Source organism: Mobula hypostoma (assembly GCF_963921235.1).
Source record: "Mobula hypostoma chromosome 24 unlocalized genomic scaffold, sMobHyp1.1 SUPER_24_unloc_1, whole genome shotgun sequence".
In the NCBI taxonomy this organism is placed as follows: domain Eukaryota; kingdom Metazoa; phylum Chordata; class Chondrichthyes; order Myliobatiformes; family Myliobatidae; genus Mobula; species Mobula hypostoma.
The window spans coordinates 300,238-319,860 of NW_026948155.1; the positions used below are offsets into that span (position 1 = coordinate 300,238).

Sequence of the window (19,623 nt, forward strand, 5' to 3'; positions counted from 1 at the left end):
CAGGTAATTGGCAGGTCAGCTTGTTTGAACTATGCTACTAAACTGGACTGCAATACCTAAAACTATAACGGATGCAGTCTCAGTTGACACTTATAAACACCCGCTCAAAACCTATTTATTTCACCTTGCTTTGAACTGACATCTGTTTGTCTTTTATTTTCATGTTTGCACTTTATGTAAAGCACTTTGAACTACATCGCCTGCAGAAAAAGTACTCTATGAATAAGTTATTATTATCTGTGTTGCTCTTAAAGCTGCCCCACAGAAGACAATCTGGCTCTTCCGTTAGTTTCCTCAGTAGTCTCAGGAGCTAATAAACTGAAAACCCAGCAGACTGCAGATGCTAGAATACAATCTTCTAGAAGAACTCAGTGAGCAGCACCTATTGGATGGAGGTGGGAGGGTGAGGAGAGGGATTAAATGGATATTGGGGATTCCAAGGTTCTATTTCAAAAATAAGTTGTGAATTAGACCATAAGATATGGGAGCAGAATTAGACCATTTGGCCCATTGAGTCTGCTCTGCCATTTTATCATGACTGATCCAATTTTCCTTGCAGCACCAGTCTCCTGCCTTCTCCTCGTATCCCTTCATGTCCTGGCCAATCAAGAACCTATCAAACTCTGCCTGAAATATACATTAAGACTTGCCCTGCACGGCTGCCTGTGGCAAAGAATTCCACAGATTCACCACCCTCTGGATAAAGAAATTCCTCCCCATCTCCGTTCTAAAAGGACGTCCATCTATTCTGAGGTTGTGTCCGCTAGTCTTAGACTCTCCCACCATAGGCAACATCCTATCCACATCCACTATAAGGAAGTTCACTGTTCAATAGGTTTCAATTAGGTCACCCCTCATTCTTTTTTTTTTATTCTACTGAACAGAGGCTCTGAGTCATCAAGCACTTCATATGAAAAGCTACTCAGTCCTGGACTCATTTTCACGAACCTCCTTTGAACCCTCTCCTGTTTCAGCACATCTCTTCTAAGATAAGGATCCCAAAACTACTTACAATACTCTGGCTCACCAGTACTTTATAAAGTCTCGACATTACATCCTTGCTTTTATATTCTAGTCATCTTGAAACAAATGCCAACTTTGCATTTGCCTTCCTTACTACAGACTCAACCTGCAAATTACTGTCACCTTTATGGAATTCTGCATAAGGACTTCTAACTCCCTTTGCACCTCAGTTTTTTGTATTTTCTCTCCATTTAGAAAATAGTCTATCCTTTCATTTCTTCTTCCAAAGTATATGACCATACACTTTCCAACACTGTATTCTATCTGCTATTTCTTTGCCAATTCTCTTAATCTGTCTAAATCCTTCCGTAGCTTCTCTACATCCTGAAAACTACCTTCCCCTCCACTTTTCATATTGTCTGCAAACCTTTTACCAGGTGTATGTAACAAGCAACAAATCCAACAATTCCAATATCCAAATCATTGACAAACAACCCAAAAACAATTGGTCCTAACATAGACACCTGTGGAACACCACTAGTCACCAGCAGCCAGACAGAAAAGGCTCCCTTTATTCACACTCTTTACCTCCTACCAGTAAGCCACTGTTTTCTCCATGATAGAATCTTTCCTGAAATACCAGGGCTCATAGCTAGTTACGCAGCCTCAAGCATGGCACCTTGTCAAAAGCCTTTGCAAAATCCCAGGACACAACATCAAGCAATCCTTTGCCTATGCTGCTAGTTATTTCCTGAAAAAATTGTCAGGCAAGATTTTCCCTTTAGGAAACTATGCTGTCTATGGTGTACTTTATCAGGTGTCTCCAAGTCCCCTGAGACCTCATCCTTAATAATCGATTCCAACATCTTCCCAACCACTGAGGTCAGACTAACTGGCCTATAGTTTCCTTTCTTCTGCCTCACTCCCTTCTTGATGAGTGGAGTGACATTTGTAATTTTCCATTTTTCCAGATTAATTCTCGAATCAATTGGTTCTCAAAAGATCATTACTAATGCTCAAAGCAGCTGCGCAGGTTGATTCTGTGGTTAAAAAGGCGTACGGTGTATTGGCCTTCATCAATTGTGGAATTGAATTTAGGAGCCGAGAGGTAATGTTGCAGCTATATAGGACCCTGGTCAGACCCCACTTGGAGTACTGTGCTCAGTTCTGGTCGCCTCACTACAGGAAGGATGTGGAAGCCATAGAAAGGGTGCAGAGGAGATTTACAAGGATGTTGCCTGGATTGGGGAGCATGCCTTATGAGAATAGGTTGAGTGAACTAGGCCTTTTCTCCTTGGAGTGACGGAGGATGAGAGGTGACCTGATAGAATTGTATAAGATGAAGAGAGGCATTGATCGTGTGGATAGTCAGAGGCTTTTTCCCAGGTCTGAAATGGTTGCCACAACAGGACACAGGTTTAAGGTGCTGGGGAGTAGGTACAGAGGAGATGTCAGGGGTAGGTTTTTTTACTCAGAGAGTGGTGAGTGCGTGGAATGCGCTGCCGGCAATGGTGGTGGTGGCGGTTATGATAGGGTCTTTTAAGAGACATTTAGATAGGTTCATGGAGCTTAGTACAATAGAGTGCTATAGGTAAGCCTAGTAATTTCTAAGGTAGAGACACGTTCAGCACAAATTTGTGGGCCAAAGTGCCTGTATTTTGCTGTAAGTTTTCTATGTTTCTATGTAATGCCTCCACAATCTCTTCAGCCCCCTCTATCAGAACTCTGGGGTGTACACCATCTGGTCCAGGTGACTGATCTATCTTCAGACCTTACAGTTTCCCAAGAATCTTTTCTCTAGTTGTGGTAACTTCACACACTTCATGACCTGGCATCTGAAACTTCTACAATACGGCTAGTCCCTTCCACAGTGAAAACTGATGCAAAATACCTACTCAGTACATCTGTCATTTCCTTGTCTCCCATTACTTCTTCTCCAGCATCATTTTCCAGTGGTTCAATATCCACTCTCGCCTCTCTTTTCACTTTATGTATCTGAAGAAATTTTCAGTATCCTCTTTAATATTATTGGCTAGCTTACATGTGTATTCAATCTTTATCTTCTTAATGACTTTTTAGTTGCCTTCTGTTGTTTTTTTTTAAAGCTTCCCAATCCTCTAACTTCCCACTGATTTTTGCTCTATTATATGTCCTCTCTTTGGCTTTTATGTTGGCTTTGATTTCTCTTGTTATCATGATTGTGTCATCTTTCCCTTAGAATACTTCTTCCACTTTGGGATGTATATTTCCTGTGCCTTCCGAATTGCTTCCAGAAATTCTAGCCATTGCTGCTCTGCTGTCATCCCTGCTGTGTTCTTTTCCCATCAATTCTGGCCCAATCCTCTCTCATGCGTGTGTAATTCCCTTAACTGCAGCACTTCTTTTATTCACAGTTATTTTGTAAATAACACTATTCTTTGCAATTTTGGTCAGATGCTAAATGCATTTCATTGGGTTTGTTTCTGTACTTGGCACAATGACAATAAAGTTGAATCTGAATCTAACTGCACTGTAATACTGATTCATCTAACCTTAGCCTCTCCCTTTCAAATGCTAGGGTAAATCCGATCATATTATGATCACTTTTCCATCTGGTTTCTTTTACCTTGGGCTCTCTAATCAATTTTGGTTCATTACACAACACCCAATCCAGAGTATCTGATCCTCTAGTTGTTCAATCATGAGCTGATCTTAAAAGCTATCTGTTAGGCATTCTAAAAATTCCCCCCTCTTGACATCCAGCACCAACTTGATTTTCCCAATTTGCCCTCATGTTGAAATATCCCATAACTATTGTAACATTGCCCTTGTAGTTTGTAGACCACATTGTTGCTACTGTTTGGAAGTCTGTATATAACTCTCATCAGGGTCTTTTTAACTCTTTTACATTTTTAGCGCTAGTTAGGTGCTAAATCAAAAGATGGGGCCTCCAGGGTAAGTTCTCTGGAAGATGAGAGTAGTAATCAATGCATTGAGCCGAAAGTGTTGGGGAGATCTTAAATGGATTTTTGTGTCTGTATTTACTTTGTAGATAGACAGAGAGTCTATAGAAATGAGGCAAAGCAGCAGCGAGGTTATGAACCCTAGACAAGTTACAGAGATGGAGGTGTTTGCTGTCTGAAGCCAGTTAGGGTGAATAAATTCACAAGGTTTGACAAGGAGTTCCTTCAGACTCTGTAGGAGGCTAGTGTAGAAATTGTAGGGGCCCCAGCAGAGACATTTAAAAGATCCTTTGCCACAGCTGAAGTACCAAAGGATTGGAAGATAGCTAATGTTGTTCCATTGTTTAAGAAAGGCTCTAAGAATAAACCAGGAAACTATAGGCTGTTGAGCCTGACATCACTGGTGGGAATGTTATTGGGAGGTACTCTAAGGGACCAGATATGAATGTTGGGATAGCATAGACAAATGAGAGATAACCAACATGGCTTTATGTGTGATAGGTCGTGTCTAACTTTTGACTTTTTTTTGAGGAAGTTACAAGGAAAGTTGATGAAGGTAAAACAGTAAATGTTGTCTACATGGTCCTTAGCAAGGCCTTTGACAAGGTCCCACATGGGAGGTTAGTCAAGGAGGTGCAGATGCTTGGCATTCAAGATGAGGTAAAAATGCAATGGACATTGCCGTGGGTGTCCACAGTGAAAAAGAGCTTTAAGTCATTAAGAAGGTAAAGATAGAACTTAAAAGTAAGCTAGCCAATAATATTAAGGAGGATACAAAAGTTTCTTCAGATACATAAAGTGTAAAAGAGATGAGAGAGTGGATATCAGACCACTGGAGAGGTAGTAATGGGGGACAACAAAATGGTGGACGAACTGAATAAGTATTTTCCATCAGTCTTCATGATGGAAGATGCTAGTAGTATGATGGAAGTTCCAGGTGTCAGGGGTCATGAAGTGTGTGAAGTTACCATTATGAGAGAGAAGATTCTTGGGAAACTGAAAGGTCTGAAGTTAGTTAAGTCACCTGGACCAGATGGTGTACACCCCAGAGTTCTGAAACAGGTGGCTGTAAAGACTGTGGAGGCATTAGTAATAATCTTTCAAGAAAGACTAGATTCTGGAATGGTTCTAGAAGACAGGAAAAATGGAAATGTCACTCCACTCTTCAAGAAGGGAGAGAAGCAGAAGAAAGGAAACTATAGGCCAAGTTAGTCTGACCTCAGTGGATGGGAAGATGCTGGAGTTGATTATTAACATAGAACATAGAATAGTACAGCACAGTACAGGCCCTTCAGCCTACAATGTTGTGCCAACCCTCAAACCCAGCCTCCCATATAACCCCCCACCTTAAATTCCTCCATATACCTGGCTAGTAGTCTCTTAAACTTCACTAGTGTATCTGCCTCTTCCATTGACTCAGACAGTGCATTCCACACACCAACCACTCTCTGAGTAAAAATCCTTCCTCTAATTTCCCCCTTGAACTTCCCACCCCTTATCTTAAAGCCATGTCCTCTTGTATTGAGCAGTGGGGCCCTGGGGAAGAGGCACTGGCTATCCACTCTATCTATTCCTCTAAATATCTTTTACACCTCTATTACGTCTCCTCTCATCCTCCTTCTCTCCAAAGTGTAAAGCCCTAGCTCCCTTAATCTCTGATCATAATGCATACTCTCTAAACCAGGCAGCATCCTGGTAAATCTCCTCTGTACCTTTTCCAGTGCTTCCACATCTTTCCTATAGTGAGGCGACCAGAACTGGACACAGTACTCCAAGTGTGGCCTAACCAGAGTTTTATAGAGCTGCATCATTACATCGCGACTCTTAAACTCTATCCCTTGACTTATGAAAGCTAACACCCCATAAGCTTTCTTAACTACCCTATCCACCTGTGAGGCAACTTTCACGGATCTGTGGACAAGTACCCCCACATCCCTCTGCTCCTACACACTACCAAGTATCCTGCCATTTACTTTGTACTCTGCCTTGGAGTTTGTCCTTCCAAAGTGTACCACCTCATCCTTCTCTGGGTTGAAATCCATCTGCCACTTCTCAGCCCACTTCTGCATCCTATCAATGTCTCTCTGCAATCTTTAATAATCCTCTACACTATCTACAACAACACAAACCTTTGTGTCGTCTGCAAACTTGCCAACCCACCCTTCTACCCCCACATCCAGGTCATTAATAAAAATCACGAAAAGTAGAGGTCCCAGAACAGATGCGTGTGGGACACCACTAGTCACAATCCTCCAATCTGAATGTACTCCCTCTACCATGACCCTCTGCCTTCTGCAGGCAAGCCAATTCTGAATCCACCTGGCCAAACTTCCCTGGATCCCATGCCTTCTGACTTTCTGAATAAGCCTACAGTGCAGAACCTTGTAAAATACCTTACTAAAATCCATATAGATGACATCCACTGCACTACCCTCATCTATATGCCTGGTCACCTCCTCAATGAACTCTATCAGGCTTGTTAAACACTATCTGCCCTTCACAAAACCATGCTGATTGTCCCTGATCAGACCATGATTCTCTAAATGCCCAGAGATCCTATCTCTAAGAATCTTTTCCAACAACTTTCCCACCACAGACGTAAGGTTCACTGGTCTATAATTACCCGGACTATCCCTACTACCTCTTTTGAACAAGGGGACAACATTCGCCTTCCTCCATTCCTCCGGTACCATTCCCGTGGACAACGAGGACATAAAGATCCTAGCCAGAGGCTCAGCAATCTCTTCCCTCGCCTCGTGGAGCAGCCTGGGGAATATTCCATCAGGCCCCGGGGACTTATCCACCCTAATGTATTATAACAACTCCAACACCTCATCTCCCTTAATATCAACATGCTCCAGAACATCAATCTCACTCATATTATCCTCACCATCATCAAGATCCCTCTCATTGGTGAGTACTGAAGAGAAGTATTCATTGAGGACCTCGCTCACTTCCACAGCCTCCAGGAACATCTTCCCACCTTAACCTCTAATCGGTCCTACCTTCACTCCTGTCATCGTTTTGTTCTTCACATAATTGAAGAATGCCTTGGGGTTTTCCTTTACCCTACTCGCCAAGACCTTCTCATGCCCCCTTCTTGCTCTTCTCAGCCCCTTCTTAAGCTCCTTTCCTGCTTCCTTATGTTCCTCAATAGACCTATCTGATCCTTGCTTCCTTAACCTCATGTATGCTGCCTTCTTCCACCTGACTAGATTTTCCACCTCACTTGTCACCCATGGTTCCTTCACCCTACCATTCTTTATCTTCGTCACTGGGACAAATTTATCCCTAACATCCTGCAAGAGAGCTCTAAACATTGACCACATGTCCATAGTACAATTCCCTGCAAAAACATCATCCTAATTCACACCCGCAAGTTCTAGCCTTATAGCCTCATAATTTGCCCTTCCCCAATTATAAATTTTCCTGTCCTCTCTGATTCTATCCTTTTCCATGATAATGCTAAAGGCCAGGGAGCAGTGGTCACTGTCCCCCAGATGCTCACCCACTGAGAGATCTGTGACCTGACCCGGTTCATTACCTAGTACTAGATCTAGTATGGCATTCCCCCTAGTCAGCCTGTCCACATACTGTGACAGGAATCCTTCCTGGACGCACTTAACAAACTCTGTCCCATCTAAACCCTTGGAACTAATCAGGTGCCAATCAATATTAGGGAAGTTAAAGTCACCCATGATAAGAACCCTGTTATTTTTGCACCTTTCCAAAATCTGCCTCCCAATCTGCTCCTCTGTATCTCTGCTGCTACCAGGGGGCCTATAGAATACCCTGAATAGAGTAACTGCTCCCTTCCTGTTCCTGACTTCCACCCATATTGACTCAAAAGAGAATCCTGCGGCCTCACCCACCCTTTCTGTAGTTGTAATAGTATCCCTGACCAGTAATGCCACCCCTCCTCCCCCTTCCCCCCCCCACATCCCTTCTAAAGTTCTGAAATTCAGGTTTCAGTGAAATTAAGGATGAGGATTCAGGGTACTTGGAGGCACATGATAAAATAAGCCATAGTCAGCATGGTTTTCTCAATGGAAAATCTTGCTTGACAAATTTGTTGGAATTATTTGAAGAAATAACAAGCAGGATAAACAAGGTTGTTGCTGTGTACTTGGATTTTCACATCGCCTTTGCGGTGGTCGGCGTTGGGACTGATCTGTTTATGTTATATGTCAATGATGAGGAATTGATGGATTTGTTATAAAATTTGTAGATGGTATGAAGATAAGTGGAGGGGCAGGTAGATTTGAAGAAGTAGAGAGGCTGCAAAAGGACTTGGACAGATTAGGAGAATGGGTAAAGAAATGGCAGATGGCATACCATGTTGGAAAGTGTATGTTCATGCACTTTGGTGAAAGAAATGAAAGGGCTAACTATTTTCTAAATGGAGAGAAAATATGAAAAAAACTGAGGTGCCAAGGGACTAGGGAGTCCTTGTGCAGGATTCCCTAAAGGTTAATTTGCAGGTTGAGTCTGTGGTGAGGAAAGCAAATGCAATGTTAGCATTCAATTCAAGACGACGAGAATATAAAAGCAGGGATGTAATGCTGAGAGTTCATAAAGCATTGGTGAGGCCTCATTTGGAGTATTGTGAGCAGTTTTGCGCCCCTTATCTTAGAAAGGATGTGCTGAAACTGGAGAGGGTTCAAACGAGATTCATGAAATGATTCTAGGATTGAATAGCTTGTCATATGAAGAGCGTTTGATGGCTCTGGGCCTGTATTCACTGGAATTCAGAAGAATGCAGGATGACCTCATTGAAATCTTTTGAATTGTGAACAACTTGCATAGAGTGGATGTGAAGAGGATGTTTCCTCTGGTGGGAGAGTCTAAAACCAGAGGCCACAGCCTCAAAATAGAGGGGCGTCCTTTTAGAACGGAGATGAGGAGAAATTTCTTTAGCTAGAGAGTGATGAATCTGTGGAATTTGTTGCTACAGGCAGCTAAGGTGGTTATATTAGTGGGTATATTTAGGGCAGAGGTTGATAGATTCTTTATTGGTGAGGGCATAAAGGGATATGGGGAGATGGCAGGAGATTGGGGCTGAGAGGAAAATGCATCAGCCATGATTCTTCCACTTAAGAATGCTGTGGACTTGATCTGAGATCTCTCTGACCCTGGTGCCTGGGAGATATCATACCATCCTGGAATCTCATTGTCATCCACAGATTTCTTTTCTCCTAACCTTCCCCCACTGCATCCAAAGCTGCTTTTGAAGAGAAAGGGGTGTTCTCTAATAGCCACCTATCCCCTTTCCCTCTCCTGATGGAAACAAAGTTACCTGTGTACTGCATTTTGGGTGGTACTACCTCCAAACTATCTTCTGACTATCAACCCCTCAGCCTCTTGAATGATCCAGAGTTTGTCCAGTTCCAGCTCCAACTCCTTAACACGATCTGTTAGAAGCTGCAACTGGAAGTACTTACAAGTTTAGTTATCAGTGACATTACCTTCCCATTGCCTTTCTTTATGCTGCCTGGCATCCCTACTGCTCGAAATGTGCAGTAAAAATGACTATATAATGAAAAACAAATCTGCCAGTGGCCTACATCTCTTCTCACAAAGATTCAATGAGCCAACGTCTCAACTGACCTTGTTTTGAATACTACAGGCATTCAACTAAAGTGCCCTTACGCTCATTGTGTTTTTAAAATCTTGTAATCTTTTACTCTTTTGCTCTTAATTTTTTTTGCTCCACTTTTACTTTTTTCCTTTTTATCTTTTGTTTTTACTTCATCTTTATCCACACTTTTCTTTTTTACTTTATCCATACTTCTCCAATCTGTTGAACCCACCTATTAGTTTAACCCAACTATTTAGTTTAAAGCCCTATTCACAGCCCTGGTTGTGTGATCCACTAGGATTCATGTCCCATCACGGTTCAGGTGGAACCTGTCCCAATGGAATAGCTTCATCCTTCCCCAATACTGGTGCTAAATTCCCATGAATTCAAATCCACTTGAATTGAATTGACTTTATTTCTTACATCCTTCACATACATGAGGAGTAAAAATCTTTATGTTACGTCTCCATCTAAATGTGCAATCATAGTAATGTATAATAATTTATAATAAATAGAACAGTCAATGTAATATAGAGTACACTCAGATCAGTGTGAGTTCATCTGTCTGATGGTCTGGTGGAAGAAGCTGTCCCGGAGCCTGTTGATCCTGGCTTTTATGCTGCAGTACTGCTTCCCGGATGGTAGCAGCTGGAATAGATTGTGGTTGGGATGGCTTCGCCCTAATGATCCTATGGGCCTTTTTTCCACACCTGTCCTTGTTAATGTCCTGAATCGTGGGAAGTTCACATCTACAGATGCGCAGGGCTGTCCACACCACTCTCTGCAGAGTCCTGTGACTAAGGGAGTTCCCATACCAGGCAGTGATGCAGCCAGTCAGGATGCTCTCAATTGTGCCCTTGTAGAAAGTTCTTAGGATTTGGGGGCCCATACCAAACTTCCTCAACCACCTGAGGTGAAAGAGGCACTGTTGTGCCTTTTTCACCACACAGCTGGTGTGCTCAGACCACATGAGGTCCTCGGTGATGTGGTTGCTGAGGAACTTGAAACTGTTTACCCTCTCAACCCCAGATCCACTGATGTCAACAGAGGTTAGCCCGTCTCCATTCCTCCTGTAATCCACAACCAGCTCCTTTGTTTCTGTGACATTGAGGGAGAGGTTGTTTTCTTGACACCATTGTTTTAGAGAGATGACTTCTTCTCTGTAGGCCACCTCATTATTGTTTGAGGTGAAGCCAATCAATGAAGTGTCATTGGCAAATTTAATTAGCAGATTGGAGCTGTGGGTGGAGATACAGTCATGGGCATACAGGGAGTAAAGGAGGGGACTCAGTACGCAGTCCTGAGGAGCTGCTGTATGGAGAGTCAGAGGGTTGGAGGTGAGGGAGCCCACTCTTACAACCTCCTGGTGATCTGACAGGAAGTCCAGGATCCAGCTGCACAAGGCAGGGTCAAGGCCAAGGTCTCTGAGCTTCTTGTCGAGCCTGGTTGGAACTATAGTATTGAATATAGAACTGTAGTCCAAGAACAGCATTCTCAGCATCCTTCTTCTCCAGATGTGTAAGGACGATATGTAGAGTAGAGGCTATTGTGACATCTGTCGATCGGTTGTGTTGGTAGGTGAATTGTAGTGTGTCCAGTGTGAGTGGTAGCAAGCTGCAGATGAAATCCTTGACCAGCCCCTCAAAGTATTTGCTTATTATTGAGGTGAGTGCGACAGACATGTTACCTTGGTCTTTGTTGGTACAGGGACAATGGTGGATAATTTGAAGCAGCAGGGAACTCTACACTGGGAGAGGGAGATTAAAAATGTCAGTAAACACAGCTGCCAGTTGTGCTGTGCACATCCTGAGTACTCGCCCTGGGATGCCGTCCGGCCCTGCAGCCTTGCGACTGTCCACCCATTGGAAACATCTGCATACCTCAGCCTCAGGGATGACCAGGTTGCAGGTTGTAGCGGTGGCTTTCCTCGGAGGCTCAGAGTTAGTGACATCAAACCTAGCATAAAAGCAATTGAGCTCATCTGGGAGAGAGGCAGTGCTGTTGGCAGCACCACAAACTTTGGCTTTGAAGTCTGCGATGGTATGCAGCCCTCGCCACAAGTCACATGTGCTATTCATTGTGAATCTTGACTCAATCTTCTCCCTCTATTGTTGTTTCGCAGCCTTGATAGCTTTGCACAGATTGTAGCTGGTTTTCTTGAGCTCTGGTTGATCTCCAGCGATGTAAGCTCTATGTTGCACAGTAAGTGCTGCTTGCAAGGAACGATTGATCCAAGGTTTCCACACCAATCCTTGAGCCATGTACTTAACTCTCTAATCTTCTTGACCTTATGCCAATTTGCACATGGCCCAGGTAGTAATCCAGAGATTACGACCTGGTTGGTCCTGCTTTTTAATTTAGTCACTAGCTGCTGAAGTTCCATCAGCAGAACCTCTTTCCTTATTCTACCCATGTCGTTGGTACCCACACGGACCACGACAACTGGATCTTTCTCCTCCTACTGCAAATTCCTCTGCAGGTCAGATAAGATGTCCCAAACCCGGGCACCAGGCAGGCAACACAGCCTTCGGGTTGCTCTATCATCACGACAGAGAACTCTGTCTATTCCCCTGACTACCCACAGTTAGGTTGCTCAACCTTCCTACAGCTCCCACTGTCATCCACAGAGGGAGCAAGAATCTCAGACCTGTTGGACAAGTTCAAGGGCTGAGGCTCCTCCAGCACTGTCTCTTGGATCCCACTACCCACCTCACTCGCAGTCACACCCTCTTGTTCCTGACCACAGACCGAATTTGAGGCAGCTAATCTAATGGGTATGACTACCTCCTGAAACAGAGAATCCAGGTAACTCTCCTCCTCCCTGATGTGCCACAGTGTTTGATGCTCAGACTCCAGATCATCAACTTTGAGCCTGAGTTCCTCAAGCAGACAACACTTGCTGCAGATATGGTCACCAGCATCCATAATTGGGTCCATCAGCACCCACGTCATGCAGCTACAGCATATCACCTGATCCTGTATCAACCCTTCGTTTAATTAGCTGTAATTTAGTTACTTTTTATTCAACCACTACAAAAGCCTTATCTGCTACATACCTGTGCCTCCTCGCCAAAACCTCAAGTCCTTACTTCTACATTGGTCCCTTCACACAATGGCTGCTCTGCTTTAACCCTGTTTTACTTTTATTTTCTCTTGCTAATGAATCGCGAACAGATTTGTCAGCCATTAATGCACTCAGCCCCTTGAAATGCTCATTTTTAAACTCCTCCCCGACATGTGCAAAGCTCTCTCTCTCTCATCAAATCGATTGGTCTGCCACTAATGCTTTTCTGTACCATTTCCAAAGCCTCTACATCCTTCCTGCAATGGGGTAACTAAAACTGAAAACAATATTCGGGATGTAGCCTAACTGGAGTTTTACTGAGCTGCAACATAACAACCTGACTCTTCAACTCATTCCTCAACTAATAAAAACAAGCATGCCATATGCTTTCTTTATGCCCTATCAACCTATGCAGCCACTTTCAGGAAACTATGAACTTGGACCCAAGGTCTCTCTATAAATCAACACCATTATGAATCCTGCCACTAACTGTGTACTGTCCTTTCACATTTCACCTCCCAAAGTACAACACCTCATTTGGTCAGATTAAACTCCATCTGCTCATATCTGTAACCCATTGTGTCTCTCGGAAATCTTCTAAACCAGGGGTTCCCAACCTTTTTTATGCCATGGACCCCCACCATTAAGCAAGGGATCTATGGATCCCAGGTTGGAACCTTTGTTTTATAATATTCACAAAACCATTCTTTGTATCGTCTGTGAATTTACTAACCCACCCATAAACATTTTCATCCAAGTCATTTATATCTATCACAAACAGCAGAGTATATCTATCCCTCTATGGATTTCTGCAGAAGACCACAAATCACAAACCTCTAGCTAGAATAAGCCCCACTGACCATTTTGGATTTTCTGGCTCTCCAAATACTAAAATCTGATTCCTATGAATTTTCTCCAATAACTTCCCTGCTACTTCTATGAGGCACACCAGTGTATAGATACCAGGATTATCCCTATTTTCCTCCTTCAGTGAGGGGAGATCTTATTTAAACCCATCAAATATTGAAAGGTCTAGACAGAGTGGACTAGGAGAAGATGTTTCCAACAATGGGGGAGTCTAGGATCAGAGGGTACAGCCTCAGAACAGAGAGAAGGATGTAAAATTAGAACAAATAAGAAGAAGAATTTATTTATTGAGATACAGTGTGAAGTAGGACCTTCCAGCTCTGCTGCCCAGCAACCCCCAATTTAGCCCTAGACTAATCATGGGACAATTTCCAATGTCTAATTAACATACTAACCGGCACCTTTTTGGGAGGAAGCTGAAGTATCCAGAGAAAACCCACAATTTCCACAGAAAGGACAGACAGGCTCCTTAGAGATGCTGTTGGAATTGAACTCCAAACGCTGATGACCCAAGCTGTAATACAGCACTAACTGCTATGCTACCATGGCAACCTCTTTAACCAGAGGGTGGTGAATCAGTGGAATTCATTGCCACAAATAGCTGTGGAAGCCAAGTCACTGGGTAGAGTTAAAGTGGAGAATGATAGGTTCTTTATTAGTCAGTGTGTCAAAGGTTACGGGGAGAAGGCAGGAGAATTGGGTTGAGGAGGATGATAAATCAGCCATAATGGGATGGCAGAGCAGATCCGATGGGCTGAATGACCTAACTCCTCTTCTGTGTCTTAAATTCTGCTTCTATGTCTTATGGGCTTCAACAATAAAACAGTTGACACTCACCAAGACTTTGTGTGCAACTAGAGAGGACAGCAAGATCTTAGTCATGCAGCAGCAGTCTTAACTCTTGCCTCTCTCAATAACCTAGTGTATATTCCATCAGATATTGGGGAACTTTTCACCTTCATATTCTTCAATATATCTAACTCTTCCTCTTCCTTTATCACAAAATGCCCTAATATTTTAGCATGTTTCACACTGTTCTCACTGTCTTCCACTTCTCTTCGGTAAATATCAATTCAAAATACCGATTTAGGATCTTGTTCACATTCTCTGCTTCCAACATCTTCCAACCTTTATCTTTGAGGTCCTACATTCTCTTGCTCTTAGTGGAGATTTAGAATGCCTAGGAGTAATCTTTAATCGTACGTGCTAATGACTTTTCATGGTTCCTCTTTTCTCTCCTAATTCCTGTTTTGGGTATTTCTAGAAGTTCAAAATATTCCTCATGTTCTATATGTCTGTAGAGGATACCCCAATGTTCCCAGTAGGTTTATAGAGAAAGCCTCTTTGCAACCAATAGTCAAAGGATAAAATGCTGCCTGTGTATATTTTATCACAGGGTGGTGAGTCTGTAATCTCTTCCAAAATGCCCTTAATTTGAAGTTCTGTGGAATCAATAGTAAAATAACTTGTGGGGAAACAGAACCAGTCGCCAGTTGTCTCTCACTTTACACAGTCAAAGAGTCAGCTTATCCTCTGGCATGTGATTTGGAAGAGATGGCTGTCTAAGAAAGGATTTCTACATTGAGATCTTGGAACAGTCTCAGTTTTGTTTCCAGAGGCTGTCAAATAGAAAGCAAGTTGAGCAAGAGGAGTTGAGTTCTTCATAATGTTTCTACTCACCGTTGGTGGACTGCTGCTATGGTCACCATATGTAAATAACTCATAAAGCACAACCCCAAAACTCCATACATCTGACTCTCTGGAGAATTTGCTGTCAGATAAGGATTCAATCGCATACCTAAGCACAAAGGGAATTTGATTAAAATTTTAGTCTAGACTTCCCACTTAATATCATCAACATATTGGCAAAACTTACACTGATTTGAAAGGTTAGCAGTATACATCACCAAAATATACCATAGTGCACCATTTATTAGACGTGTAATTTTTTTCAGTCTGGATCCATATTCTGCAGTGGGGAGTTCCTGAGGGAGGCCTTGGTTTAATGATGCTGGAGTTACCGATGAACACCGATAACTTTGCCCAGTATTCATTTCTGTTTGCTGGGCAATGTTATCAACCCTGGTCAGGATGGACTGTAAATGGGGAGCAATCATGTATAAAATAATGTAGGGGATAAGGAAGAAAAAGAAAATATTAAAGTTGTTTGCACCGTTAGTGATCAACAGAGAGTAAGAGGTGGTTAAAATTTCTTAAATGCATTTATTTTAATGCTAGGAGCATTACAAGAAAGGTGGATAAGCATAAAGCATGGATTGATACCTGGAAGTATGATGTGGTAGCTATTAGTGAAACATGGTTACAGGAGGGGTGTGATTGGCAACTAAATATTCCTGGATTTAATTCCTTCAGGTGTGATAGAATCGGAGGGACAAGAGGGAGAGGTGTTGCATTGCTTGTCAGAGAAAATATTACAACGGTGCTCTGGCAGGATAGATTAGAGGGCTTGTCTAGGGAGGCTATTTGGGTGGAATTGAGGAATGGGAAAGGTGTAGTAACACTTATAGGGGTGTATTATAGACCACCAAATGGGAAACAAGAATTGGAGGAGTAAACTTGTAAATAACTTGCAGATATTTGTAGTAAGCACAAGGTTGTGATTATGGGAGATTATAATTTTCCACACATAGACTAGGAAGCCCATACTGTAAAAGGGCTGAATGGTTTGGAGTTTGTAAAATGTGTGCAGGATAGTTTTTTGCAGCAATACATAGAGGTACCAACTAGAGAAGGGGCAGTGTTGGATCTCCTGTTAGGGAATAAGATAGGTCAGGTGACAGAAGTTTGTGCTGGGGAGCACTTCAGGTCCAGTGATCACAATGCTATTAGTTTCAATATAATTATGGAGAAGGATAGGTCTAGACCCAAGGTTGAGATTTTTGATTGGAGAAAGGCTAACTTTGAGGAGATTGGAAAGGATTTAGAAGGAGTGGATTGGGACAATTTGTTTTAATGGAAGAATGTAATAGAGAAATCAAGATCATTTAAAGGTGAAATTTTGAGGGTACAGAATCTTTATGTTCCTGTTCGGTTGAAAGGAAAGGTTAAATTTTGAGAGAGCCATTGTTTTCAAGGGATATTGGAAACTCGGTTGAGAAAAAGAGAGATATCTACAATAAATAAAGGCAGCATGGAGTAAATGAGGTGCTCGAGGAATATAAAGAATGTAAAAAGAAGCTTAAGAAAGAAATTAGAAAAGCTAAAAGAAGATATGAGGTTGTTTTGGCAAGTAAGGTGAAAATAAATCACAAGGGTTTCTACAGTTATATTAATAGCAAAAGGACAGTGAGGGATGAAATTGGTTCCTTTGAGAATCAGAGTGGACAGTTATGTGTGGAGCCAAAAGAAATGGGGGAGATTCTTAACAATTTCTTTTCTTTGGTATTCACTAAGGAGAAGGATATTGAATTGTGTAAGATAAAGAAAATGGGTAGGGAAGTTATGGAAACTATGATGATTAAAGAAGAGGAAGTACTGGAGCTTTTAAAGAATATAAAGGTGAATAAGTCTCTGGGTCCTGACAGAATATTCCCTAGGAACTTGAGGGAAGTTAGTGTGGATATAACAGGGGCTCTGACAGAAATATTTCAAATGTCATTAGAAACGGGGATGGTGCTGGAGGATTGGCATATTGCTCATGTTGTTCCATTGTTTAAAAAGGACTCTAAGAATAAACTTAGCAATTACCGGCCTGTGAGTTTGACGTCAGTGATGGGTAAATTGATGGAAAGTATTCTTAGAGATGGTATATATAATTACCTGGATAGACAGGGTCTGATTAGGAACAGTCAACATGGATTTGTGCGTGGAAGGTCATGTTTGACAAATCTTATTGAATTTTTTGAAGAGGTTACAAAGAAAGTTGACGAGGGTAAAGCGATGGATGTTGGCTATATGGACTTCAGTAAGGCCTTTGACAAGGTTCCACATGGAAGGTTAGTTAGGAAGGTTCAATCATTAGGTATTAATATTGAAGTAGTAAAATGGATTCAGCAGTGGCTGGATGGGAGGTGCCAGAGAGTAGTGGTAGATAACTATTTGTCAGATTGGAGGCAGGTGACTAGTAGTGCGCCTCAGGGATCTGTACTGGGTCCAATGTTGTTTGTCATATATATTAATGATCTGGATGATGGGGTGGTAAATTGGATTAGTAAGTATGCAGATGATACTAAGATAGGTGGAGTTGTGGATAATGAAGTGTGTTTTCAAAGCTTGCAGAGAGATTTAGGCCAGTTAGAAGAGTGGCCTGAAAGATCGCAGATGGAGTTTAATGCTGATAAATGTGAGGTGCTACATTTTGGTAGGACTAATCAAAATAGGACATACATGGTAAATGGTAGGGCATTGAAGAATGCAGTAGAACAGAGGGATCTAGGAATAACGGTGCATAGTTCCCTGAAGGTGGAATCTCATGTGGATAGGGTGGTGAAGAAAGCTTTTGGTATGCTGTCCTTTATAAATCAGAGCATTGAGTATAGGAGTTGGGATGTAATGTTGAAATTGTATAAGCATTGGTGAGGCCAAATTTGGAATATTGTGTACAGTTTTGGTCACCGAATTATAGGAAAGATGTCAACAAAATAGAGAGAGTATAGAGAAGATTTACTAGAGTGTTACCTGGGTTTCATCACCTAAGTTACAGAGAAAGGTTGAACAAGTTGGGTCTTTATTCTTTGGAATATATAAGGTTGAGGGGGGACTTGATAGAGGTATTTAAAATTATGAGGGGGATAGATAGAGTTGACGTGGATAGGCTTTTTCCATGGAGAGTGGGGGAGATTCAATCAAGAGGATATGAGATGAGAGTTAAAGGGCAAAAGTTTAGTGGTAACATGAGGGGGATCTTCTTTACTCAGAGAGTGGTAGCTGTGTGGAACGAGCTTCCAGCAGAAGTGGTTGAGGCAGGTTCGATGTTGTCATTTGAAGTTAAACTGGATAGATATATGGACAGGAAAGGAATGGAGGGTTATGGGCTGAGTGCAGGTCGGTGGGACTAGGTGAGAGTAAGAGTTCGGCATGGACTAGAAGGGCCGAGATGGCCTGCTTCCGTGCTGTAATTGTTATATGTTTATATGGTTATATGATGTTCCTCTGTGCCTTCTGGGTTGTAGAACATATTGGCTTAGAAGGTGCTTCTAAAATAGTTGCATATCCACCATGCATGGTACACTGGATGTGGATGGAGTGAAGGATTAGTGAGGTAAATGTACTGTGGATCAAGTGGGGTAGATTGTCCTTGAGATCAAGCTTCATCCGTGCCAGTATTCCCACAGGTGCAGCACAAACATCACTTCTATTGCTTGTTCCACTATCCTTCAGCAGCAGAGTCGTGCAGGAACTCACTGAGCCAATAGAGGTGGCCCTCATTGTTGATTAAATGCAGTGACAAGCAGTGACAGATGTACAAGGAATGAGGAGGTGGCTAATGACAGAAAGAGATGCAAAATCAAACATGGACAAGGCAATTAAACATTCTGGCCAGCTCGGCACACTGGTCTCCCTAATGGATTTGTACAGATAAGAAAGATTGAATTTACAAAGGTACAGAAGTGATGTAATTGAAAAATGCCACTGGAGATTTCTCAGTGCCCTGTGACTGAGGGAAACCAGCTTATCTGCCACCTACTTGGCCTTTTTTCTTTGGAGCGACGGAGGATGAGAGGAAATCTGATAGAGGTGTATAAGGTGATGAGAGGCACTGATCATGTGGATAGTCAGAGGCTTTTATCCAGGGCTGAAATGGCTAACGCGAGAAGGCACAGTTTTAAGGTGCTTGGAAGAAGGTACAGAGGGGATACCAGGGGCAAGATTTTTTTTTTTTTTTAACGCAGAGTGATGAGTGCATGGAATGGGCAGCTGGTAATGGTGGTGGAGGCGGATACAAAGGGGTCTTTTAAGAGACTCTTAGATAAATAGAGGGATATGGGTAACCCTAGGTAATTTCTAAAGTAAGTACATGTTTGGTACAGCATTGTGGGCCAAAAGGCCTGTAATGTGCTGCAGGTTTTCTATGTTTCTATGTTACTTTTTATGTGAGACCATGACCTCCTCAAACTGACAGACCTGTATTTTGGATGTTATACAGCCAGACAGCAGAACTGAGAGGATATTCGGTGGGTGAAAAACAAAGAACCAGATTAGAAACGAGGCAATGAATGAGAGATGTGAGTAAGGGTGTGGAGAGCCAT

The 19,623-nt window shown here is 42.4% G+C and overlaps 1 protein-coding gene across 1 annotated transcript in view; it reads right to left on the bottom strand.

Annotated features, from left to right (window-relative positions):
• LOC134341307 (tyrosine-protein kinase JAK2-like) overlaps positions 1-19,623 on the bottom strand; it is a gene marked incomplete at its 5' end in the record, with an annotated part of 117,416 nt that overhangs the window by 10,559 nt on the left and 87,234 nt on the right. Inside the window, one exon of the mRNA XM_063039185.1 lies at positions 15,095-15,212. Coding sequence (XP_062895255.1) covers positions 15,095-15,212 — 118 coding nt within the window. The remainder of the gene's footprint in view (positions 1-15,094; positions 15,213-19,623) is intronic.